The sequence below is a fragment of the Limulus polyphemus genome, unplaced genomic scaffold (assembly GCF_000517525.1).
Source record: "Limulus polyphemus unplaced genomic scaffold, Limulus_polyphemus-2.1.2 Scaffold2040, whole genome shotgun sequence".
Classification (NCBI taxonomy): Eukaryota; Metazoa; Arthropoda; class Merostomata; order Xiphosura; family Limulidae; genus Limulus; species Limulus polyphemus.
In genome coordinates, this window is record NW_013667650.1 from 122,596 (window position 1) to 134,103 (window position 11,508).

At 34.7% G+C, this 11,508-nt stretch overlaps 1 protein-coding gene across 1 annotated transcript in view; it reads left to right on the plus strand.

Annotated features, from left to right (window-relative positions):
- Positions 1 to 1,096: 1,096 nt before the first annotated feature.
- LOC106465755 (paired box protein Pax-3-like) overlaps positions 1,097 to 11,508 on the plus strand; it is a 17,664-nt gene continuing 7,252 nt past the window's right edge. The window contains exons 1-2 of the mRNA XM_013925988.1: positions 1,097 to 1,223; positions 2,877 to 3,091. Coding sequence (XP_013781442.1) covers positions 1,097 to 1,223; positions 2,877 to 3,091 — 342 coding nt within the window. The remainder of the gene's footprint in view (positions 1,224 to 2,876; positions 3,092 to 11,508) is intronic.

Sequence of the window (11,508 nt, forward strand, 5' to 3'; positions counted from 1 at the left end):
TGAATTTGTATCGAATGATAATATCATATCGGCCCGATTATAGGGCGATCTCGAATATAAGGCGACCCCATTCTCAGAAACCATGGGAAAGAAAAAAAACTGTGTGTCATAACGTCCTTTTTTTTATATCAATACTATAACTGAACAGCCTGAAGGTGGATTAATTGCAAGAATTAGCAATAAACTTGAGCGAACATCTGGTGCGCATGCGTAGACAGATGCTATATGAACATCTAAGAATGCGTCAGGCTAGAGTAGGGGAAGGGGGCCTGTGATTGGCCGCGATTATAAAGCGACTATGAATTTTACTACCTAATTATTAATACTAAAAAAAAAAACATCGCCTTATAATTGGGCCAAAACGGTATTTAAAAACCGGATTTTCGGATTCGATGTTAGGACATAAACAGGAACCGGTGAAATATTATTCCGGACATTTTGGGGGTATGAAAGTTGCTGAGTTATCCGTGTTACTTGTTCGCAGTAATTAAAGTTAGTCTAGTGGAATACTAGTTATGAGGGATTAACTTAGAATCTACAAAGCACGTACTCAAGCTTGTAATAAGTGGAAAGTGCTCCGTTTAAAACGACCAAAAAGTAGGGAAGAATCTGACTCATTTCTCTTGTTATAGTTTCAACAAAAAAAAAGGTTTTCCATCGGTAATCTGTCCCGTTTTCCTTCCGGGTCGCAATTCATGTTCTAAGCAAACTCCGATAATATATACCTAAAAATAAGCAGACAAGAAGCAAGATTTGCTGATATAAAAATAATCCTACTCGTTAATTTTTGATCTCATGTACAAGGAAGACAATATCTCAGTTTTATGTTTTTATATCTAATTTCATATCAACCTTGATTTATCTACTGGGCAAACATTTCGGATGTTAAGTGTTTTTTTTTTGTTTTTTTGTTTTGTTTTGTTTATAACAAACACACAAAGCAAGAAAGTACTGCTGAATGGCTATTCCGGGAAACTACGGGCTAATCTGCCCTTTTGCAGCTTATTCGTGTTGTCTGCCGCCGGATCCTCATCTGAAGACAACCAGGTTTTGTCCGCTGACCGTCGCCTGCAGTCGCCCTCATCGAACTAATGCAATGTCGTCATTTACCATTGATAGTATACTAGCTCGAGATTCCCCACCTTCACCGAGGGTCACTTATCCTTACTGGACATCGGGGATTATCCCCCTCACTGGATCTTATCCCTCTGCAGAATTATTGGGTAAGTAATTATTTGTATATAAAAACATAATTATGAAAATATCTACTATCGTTTGATAACAAATACAAATAAATAGTGTAATAAAAGTTTTACATTCAGATTATGATTGAAAAGTAAGTTGATTTTCATTAACCTGGATGGTGGGATGAAGTCCTTCAAATACGCCCTACAGATTACCACGAAGTGTTTTCTTAAAAGATAACACATAACGCATGTTTACTCTATTCGAAACAGTGCTGTATGTTAAAAATTATTGTGAAAAAGTAGCGATACAGTTTTAAATACTGCTTCAGGATTGCATAGAAAAAATCTAATAAAATAATATAACGTTATTCTTAGAAGTCAGCGCTAGCTTTTTTCTTATGAATATAAATCAATTTTAAGGTTTGATGATTTTTAAAGCTTCGTAAACAACTTCTCAAAGTAATAAAGAAAAATTATGAATAAATATTCTTGTAAAAATAGGTTAAATGGATTTTATGAAACAGGAAATTAAATATAATTAAAAATGGGGCTTTAATTTTCATCTTTTTTCATGGACGGCTTGAATAACATATTCCTGCTTTTAATTCTGAAACAAACTGTAAGCTTAATCTCAAAACATTTTCTTTTTAACTATTAGTAAAACTTATCGCATTTTAAAATAAATTATACTCATCAACATTAATAATGCTTTTTTTTTAAGACTCTGAATCTGCAATTTTATATGTAAATCTCTTATTGAATTGCTCTTAGAGTTGGCATACAGTTATCTTAATTTTTTTAGTTTCGAAAATTACGATGTAAAAACAAGAGTTTGGTACCTATTACTTCCATACATGTTCTTTTACATGTCCCTTTACGTGAAGATCAACAACGTGAATGTTGCTCTGAAATACTTCTATTAATTAAACACGGGTTCTGGTACGAGCCACATACCCTATTTGGGGGTGTACGTGTTCTTTTGAATGGACACTTTATAGGCTTCGCAAAAAGAGCAAACATAACGACAAGTGGTTGTTAAATATCGAACAAAAAGTCAGACTTACCAATGTGTGTTTCGTTTATTTAAGGTCTCAATAATTCAAACATTATATATAAAAAATTATAATCTCATTCTGTTCACTTGTATTGTGGGTTTGGACGTCTAACAAGTTATTTGAATCATAAATCAACTTCACTCATTTTGTGTCCAAAAATACGAGTTCGTGCAATCCTGTTGCATTGGCATCTATTGGTTTTTACAATAGTTTTCCAACGAAAATATTTCAAAATTACATGTCTGGCACGTGAGTGTACCTTCTGATGTATAACTGTGTTCTACAGCTTCCACTTACTAATTCTATATCACTACGTATGTGAAAAAGCCAATGGGGCGTAGCAGTGTTTGTAATCATAAGACAGCAATCAATCGTGTAGAGAGTGACATAAGGAACTTTTACAGTTTACGTTCATACAAGTGTAACAGAGTAAGCACGGGTCAAAGCAATCAGATAAAGTAAGCAGAAACGGTTAATCTCTTCTCAAAGATACACCATTCATACGCGAGTTTATAGGTGAAATATTTAGATATCCATGAAGCAAGGTAGAACATTAGACATCATATAAACGAAACTTTTAAAAGTCTGCAAAAGGTGTTCTTTAAGACAGTTGCCTTTTTTCTGATACGTATAGCTTATCCAGCAGTTCTTCCATCTTATCTCGGTACACCACACGTATCTACATCAGCGTCTCTCAGCGGCCAGAAGCGGAAACGACGTCACAGAACTATCTTCACAGAAGAACAATTAGAACAGCTCGAAGCAGCATTCAACAAAACTCACTATCCTGACGTACTTTTACGAGAAGAACTGGCTATGCGAGTGGACTTGAAAGAAGAAAGGGTTGAGGTTAGGGTAAATTTTATAAATTTACCAAACATACTGTTTAATTAAAATAAATCTTGACTTTTCTTTGAAGATACAAATAAATATTTTCAACACGCATTGGTGAAGCGGTTTTGTTACCAAAACAATAGTGGCGGGCTTGAAACGTAAATCCTTTCCCCTAGTGGGAAATTTGAATACCTATATTTTCAATATAAATCCACTTTTCTGTCAGCTTTTAATTATAGCGAAAATGGTCAAATCTTGGTTTCTGTCTAAGACTACAGCTACAGTTAGTGTACCGATTTACAAACACGTATAGTTATTACTATCTGACAAAACTTCGTTTCAATACTGGTTTTAATAACCCCAGATGTTTAAGACACAACTAGGAATGTGAAATTATGAAAGGAAACGTTTTCTTGGTATTTTAATGGTACGGATATGCTGAAATATTACTTTTTGTGTTTTTGGTAAATCCAAAAATAAGACAGTCGTATCGGTTTTAGAATATTAATATACATGTATCATCAAACATAGAAAGACGGCAACTGATTTTCTACAAGTCTGAGAAGCAATGACACATTGATATGAATTATATATTGTTGAGGTGCCTACTCACGATCTTATGTAAGAAATATCAGTAAAATTTCTTAGAACTAATGCAAATCATAATTACGCGTATGCTTTTTTGTTCACGATTCAATCCAGGAATAGTCTACAATTATGTCAACCCATATAAGTTCATAGTTTTTCAGCGCATTTTAAACTACATTGTCGATCAATAAAATGATAGATTTGAACCGCGAGTGTTTTCTCAGTTCCAACAGCATCACTCTCTAGAATTCAATAAACACCGAATTACATAATATTTGTTATGAAAGCACATCGTATTTAAGTGTTTTGAAAAGTATAATTTCCATAATATTTTAAATCTCAAACAAAATTTGAAAAAGGATGGGTGTAGAAATTACGTCTTGTTAGCTGACGTTTGCATGTAGTTTTGTCCATAAAATTCAAGATAATTTACAAAGTAAATGTATTGTTTTCAAAAACCGTGTTGCACATATGATTGAAGACTTTATCAAGGTACTCTGGTTCAAACATTTATAGTCTACTCTGCATTTTCCTCCTCATAAATCTGGTCCATGTAATTATCGAAGTCAATGTCATTGTCATAATTTTCCTCCAAATTATCACCATCAGCGATAATACTGGGTGTTTATGATAAAATATCAACCACTTCTGGTTGTAGGATGTAGCCTTCAGTCCAGTTATAGGCAAGATTGTTAGTGTCATCAACGGTTCAACTGTGTTCGTCTGGACTCGATGTGAGGGTATGCTGTAGCAGCGGCTTTCCAAATGAGTGTTTAGTAATTGATAATTGATCGAAGAATATGCATTCTTAGTGAACGTCTACAAGGTGGCAGCAGACTGAGATCTATTCTGTTACCACGTGAGAGTGACTCACCAGACTTCGGTTGGAATTCCTGTTTAAACATGTCTGCGAGGAGCTTGTTGATGTCGGAGTATTTCATATATATATGAAAACCAAATCTCTCTAGCTGCACAGAAGCCACATCTTGTATATCTAAATCAGAGGTTCTCAACTTTTTCCGGTAATGTACCCCCTAGTTAATTTTCAACATTATCATGTACCCACAGGGCGGTGATTACTCAAACAAGTAACAGACATTTCCTATAATTTGCCCCTTTTCTGTTTTTCAAGTACTCATGCTTGTAAGTGAGTGTTATTTACAGAAATGGTCTATACTTTTCCTTGAATGTTTTGTATATAAACCATCTGCAGTGAAACCGAGGCCTCTGTATGCTCCAGATCTCTGGCAGAAAAACATTAAATTGGTTGATATTTGGTGCATGTTCACTCTGAAATTGTTCAAAAGAGATTATTACGTACTTTAAATTTTAATAATATATTTATAATATTCAAACTACAACAAAAATATATCTAGTCTGGTACTGCAGAAAAATATCCATCATGAAACGACTGATTGCATTTTTCAACAAAATATAAGAACTCAAAAACAAGATTAAACATCGAGAACATAAAATGTTCTCTATGTAGCACCTTGTTTTGGTCATATTTGTCATATAATGATCTCTATGTAGCACCTTGTTTTGGTCATATTTGTCATATAATGATCTCTATGTAGCACCTTTTTTGTCACTTTTTCACAAAATGTTCTCCATGTAGCATCTTGTTTTATTCATTTTTGTCATATAATGATCTCTATGTAGCACCTTGTTTTGGTCATTTTTTTTACAATAAAAGATACTCTAATGTGCCTTACAGCTCTACCTTTAAAATATTAGTATCATTTTATTTCAAGTAACAGACATTTCCTATAGTTTGTCCCTTTTCTAACTTTTCAAGCAACATGCATAATTTCTGTCACAATCTAAACATTATACTATATATTTAGAAAATATATTCATAGCATTTAAATGCTCTTTTGTTGCTTTTTCAAAATGTACCAGATTTATTGACAAACTATTGGTGTCTCAACTTTTAGTACCGGAAGTAGTAACCCTAACCCCCTTATTCATTGATATACTCCTGTGAATCTGATGACACGTAAATAACATCGTTTTTCACTACTTTCGCTGTAATAGATTGTATTCTATCAGAAAAGTATATATATATATATATTTCTATATATTAGGCTATCTAAATATACATGTCCTGAAAATTCACCCGTGGGGGGGGGCTGCGGTCTACAAGCAGATGGTTCGTTAGTTAAGTTTTTTAAAGTTTATTTAAAAGTATATTAATATAGGAAAATAAAGAGGCACGAATTTACGATTAAATTTTTATTTAAATAGGTGGCACTTCAGCAACACCAAAGTTGCTTTTTAACCAACAAAGTCACAATTGTAATAATTCTTGGATTGAGGACGTTTTTCTATCAGACTTCTTTATTAATATTAAAAGATCGGGCCATTGTTGTCTGAAGAACAGAATTAATGCTGCAAAAGCGCTACCTATTGAAATAAAATTACAATATTGGACTCATGCGTCTTTATTTTGTTTTGTTTATATGCATTATATGTTAACTAAGAAAACACATTAACAAAAGATTAAAAGTGTGTCTATGTTTATTAATTCATCAGTTAAATATTATCTAATTTGTTCTTTACTTATGACGCAAGGCTGCGCAATGGGCTAGCTGCGCTGTTTCCGCCACGGGGATTGAACCACGAATTTTAGCAGTGTAAGCTTTCAAGCTTATTGCTGAGCCAACAGAGAATTGACATGATGCGTATATTAAACAGTGTTTTAAACATGTCACATATAGTAATATATAAATATACAATTTGATTTGCACTAATCAAGTACAGTGCTCATATTTTAGTAAGTCTACAATTTGATTTGCACTAATCAAGTACAGTGCTCATATTTTTCATAAGTCTACAATCTGAGTTACACTAACTATGTGTAGTGCTCACACAGCAAGGGTTCATTCTTTCTGTGTATCAAGTGCAACTTGTAGCCAAATGACGACTAACATTAAATCTACAAGTGCACGCGTTGTTGTTATTCATGTTAGTTTAAAAATAGGTACACTGCCTAAGAAAAACTGATAGTGATTATAAAGATTCTTTTTCGTGGATTTTCAGCATTCGTATAATGATTTTCTTATGCTTCTTTTAGTCCTATCTTCAAGACTTTAAGTTATCTTTTCGTGTCAATATTTATCTAATCAAAAACACCTTAGGTGTGAAAAAAAGGTGCGGCCAAAAAAGGATTGAGCACTACATCATCATCCTCGGGATTCGGTCCGTGTTTTGGTTCAGCGTAGATCTCGTCCTCCGTCTCTTGAATTGTTATTTTGTTTCCACTGTTACTGAATCGTAGGTAATAACCCTTATTATGTTGATGTTGCATTACTCACAGTATGTTAAATTTTGTCCATTTTCCGCATACCCTTTTCGTGCCATGTCCAATTCAAGGGGTAATATTAACTTGTATATTTTCACTAGCTTCACTTATGTATGATCGCACTATTAATCTGTGTTCACAATACAGTTCCATTTAGCAGTCATACACACACACATAATCCTATTTTTACATACAAGGCCCTTTTAAAATAGAGCTACGTTTGTGTCTAGGATTCAGTTAGCCTAGCACTGTTTGACCTGTAAGATTCTTATTTATGATGTTTAGAGGGGAGAAGTACTTGGGGCTTGGTTCATCATCTAGTTTGCCAATCTGTTCATTTTTATTAATATTTCTTATAATATTGAAGCGAGTTATCCAGGAGTCTGTCATGATTCTGAGTTTGTTGATCATGGGGTTTTATATGATTTCGTTTAAATATAGTTTTGCATTTGCTGTAGTTTGTTGATGTGTGTTTTTGATACATTTATTAATGTTATACGGACATATTATACGACTGGTCTTATTTATGTTCTGTAAATGTTTAATATGTTTTCTGGTGAAGCTCCTTGTTGCCAGTCAGGTTCCTAAGGTAACTCGCTCTTTTTTCAAATTCTGGTTTTTATGCTATTAATGTGTGGTATCCAGTTTAATTTTGAGTCATATGTCATCCTTAAGAATTTTGCTGGTGTTGCTACCTGTAAGAGAGTCCCGTCTAGATATAACTGTGGTATTAATTTTTTTTGTACGATTTTGTAAATAATATGACTTTGTGCGCATTTATTTTAACTCTCCCCTTATTGCAGTACAATTCTATATTCATTTAGTGGTTGTATATTGTATGTTGCTGTTGTTGGGTTTGGGGCACTCTTCCAGATTGCAACATCATCTGTGAACTGTGAGCAAAAAATGTGGTTTAGGTCTTTGAGTAGCATGGCTCCGACATACATGATAAACAGTGTAGGGCTAAGTACTCCTCCTTGAGGGACACCCGCCTTCGGAGTGCAGCACTCGGAGTAGGTACCCTAAACATTCACTCTGATGCTCCTATGTTCCAAGAAGTTAGAAACCCAGCGAATAAGGATTGAGCGTGCGACTTAAAGGAATGAAGTCAAAATTGGCTGTCAAACTGGTAGCTACACTTATAGCATTGATAAGAATTTCACAGCAAATATTCATTCATTAGTTAGCTAGGCCTCGTTTTTTGTTCAACTTGGGGCATGATGGTGCGTAAAACAAAATACGCGGCCAAGCTAATTAATGAATGAATATTTGCTATAAAAATGTTTGAAGCGCTATAAGTATAGGTACCAGTTTGGCCGCCAATTGTGACTTCATTCTTTTAAGTCGCACGCTCAATCCTTTTTGGCCGCCTTTTTTCACACCTAAGGTGTTTTTGATTAGATATCATGACTTTTTGAGAATACACTCCAACAAATCACAGCAAGTAAGAAAATGCCACTCGATAGTAACTAACAATAGCTTTAGGATCACTAACCTACTATTCGGAACATTACTATACTTTACAGAACCAACCAGATTCTTTAAAATATATGGTGGTAGTTTTCCTCTCTAAAACAGAGTTAATAACTTTCTTTATAGTAACGCCATGGAATCTAGATTAACAGTTTTATGTCATCTCCCGCATGCACTCGGTACAGCCGTATCAAGCATCATTATTTACGCTAATATCACGTGACGCTAAACGCTCTTCAATTAAGAGAATTTCATAAAATTTAGCAAATTTGTATTTAAAAATTGGCAATGAATAATAACAGTCCACCCGTATGATTCTTTTGTAAACTTGAGCTAGAAAACTGATAATCTAGTTTGCTTGGTCTAACCAATACTTATGTATCTGCACGTCCTCTCTCCCTATAGTTTTTTCGCTCTAAATCAGCTGTCTTTAATCCGAATGACAAAAACTAAAAGGCTCCACTATTACTCTAAAGTGAAGCTTCAGTAAAAATCTTAGATCGATAGCTAACGTGACTTTTTGCGTAGGTGTGCACAAAAATTTGGTCAACTTTGAGCGGATTTTGTTGAATAACTTTGCGCATGTGACTTATATTTAGACCAAATTTGACAACTAATTGTAGGTTGTAGAGATCTATAAGTGTACCAAACTTGAAAGAAATCCATAAAAGTTAAGTATGTTTTTTCTATAAAATAAAGTTTCCGTACTTTCGGTACGAATAAAAAAAAGAAAGATAAAAATTTAATCAAAATTGGACATTTTATTATTTGTATATATCTTAATGGATTGCCTTGAAAGTTGGTATGTGGAGTAAGTGTCTAGTAGAGCACATCCACTGAAAATATATGATAATTCGGATTACCAAAGTCCGAGCTACATAAAGTGGACAATCGATAAACTATCGCTCCTGTTAACAACACACAGTGTGTCCTGCAGGTTGTTTTGGCCGTACGACACACAAACGTGTGTCTTGATTGGTAGTTGTTATGGATAATTTTATTTTATTTCCTATAATGTTTCATCATATTTTGTTTATTACTGTTGACTTCACTTTTTTATCCATCCCTCCTGTTTCAAGAAACTTTGCACTTTGCTTCAAGAAGTTCTCTTAGGACTTCTCATTAATCAAACCAGTGTCGCATTTCTCTCAACAGCTGTTTTCGCCAATTATATGATACTTTAAAAATTCCTTTTTAGAACTAAAATCTTTTGAGCTTTCTTCCTCTCGAACGTTTGCATAACTTTAATCTCCCATGCATGTTTTCGATTCTTCATGCTAAGCCTGGAACCAATCTCGGCTCTCTGAAATTCAGGAGACAACATCAGGGTGGGTTATTTTTCCAATCGGATAGCTAAACTGACTTTGATCTTCTACTTCATTTCATTCATGGACTTCCGTATCATATTTTGCTGTAAATCTTTCTGCCAAACCTAAAGGTATTTCTAGCGTATTTCTTCGTTGTGTGGATTTTGCTATATCGGTTCAAAACACCATTTTTGTCATACATGATTCTGGTATTCATCCACACAGTGTTCATTACATAACATCGCGAAAGACAGGGAAAGGTATGAACTTCGTGAAAATAAGCTTAAAGCTTCCCTCCAAGCTAACCACTTGCTCCAAACTAGGTTTACTGTTGACGTTTAGGTCTGGCATAGCCTGGTGGTTAAGTCGCTCGACTCGCAATCGGAAGGTCGCGAGTTCGAATCCTCGTCACCGAACATGCTCGCCCTTTCAGTCGTGGGGGCGTCATAATGTGACGGTTAATTCCACTAGTCGCTAGTAAAAGAGTAGCCCAAAAGTTGGCGGTGAATAGTGTTGACTAACTACCTTCCATCTAGCCTATCATTACCAAATTAGGGATGGCTAGCGCAGAAACCCCTCGTTTAGCTTTGCGCAATATTCAAAACAAATCAGACCTCGCCAGATATATGTTTGGAGTTCTTTGTATGGTATTAGAAACCTCATTAAACCATTATATCTTGTCAAGTTCAGTCATGAAACCCCCATCACACCAAACTGAACAAGAATTTAAAGGTAAATCATTTATTCTCTCTTCTTCCTTTTTCTTCTATCACCCAAAAGTTTCTTTCAAAGCAGATCCTATCAGTTTTCATCGTGTTTTGCTCTAGTGAAATCTACTCAAACTTTCCAAACTACCAGTAAGCTCAAACAAAAATCCTATCCTCTTTTCATATACATCATTTCAGACTATACCATAACTCGCAATCTGTCTTATCCTCTCCTCATGTTCTTCATCTCAGACCAAAATTCGCAAATACGAAAACCACATGACAATCACAGTCGATATAAAATTGCCGTATCAACACTACATTTTGATGTTGTTTGGCGTTATTTAGGTATAGTATGGTTCCATCGAAAAATGATTGGATCTCTTTTGGGAAAGGTGTGTACAGCTGCTTCCTTGTTCCAGGCAACAGTATGAAACATAATCAAGAAGGATCTCATTGTATAAAAGTGATATAAGACACGTGTACATAAGTTACTTCCACCACATATCATTTCAACTGTCGCATATCTGAAGATTAAAACGAGTATTCTTGCAATTCTATATGAAGACATATCGGTCAAGTCACCGGACGCAGTACCTATGTATTTCTGTACAATCAGACTGTGAAAACGTGTGCTGGGAAACCGTCTTCTTCGTAGATAGCTTATGGAAAGCTGTAGGGAGGTGGGGTTTGCTCAGGACATAACAGCCTTACGACGAGATTTCTTCAGTGGAAACTACGATCGTCAGATAGAGCATGATTGAACATGGCAACATAGACTGTAATGACGTGGTAGGGTTAAAAAATAATTTTAATACAACGTACTAAACCTTCGTGTGTGTATGTATATATATATATATAATATAACCTACAATTTATTTATTGTACATGTTCTAATATAACAATGCCGATATAAATCAAGGGTGGTTTAATATCTTATTTCTATTTTTATGTTGTTTTTTTAGGGATAACTATCATACCCACAACCGGCTATAGACGGTGGGTGATAGTAGGATCTGGGACGTTGCGGGTTTTAGCACCTAGATCCTAATT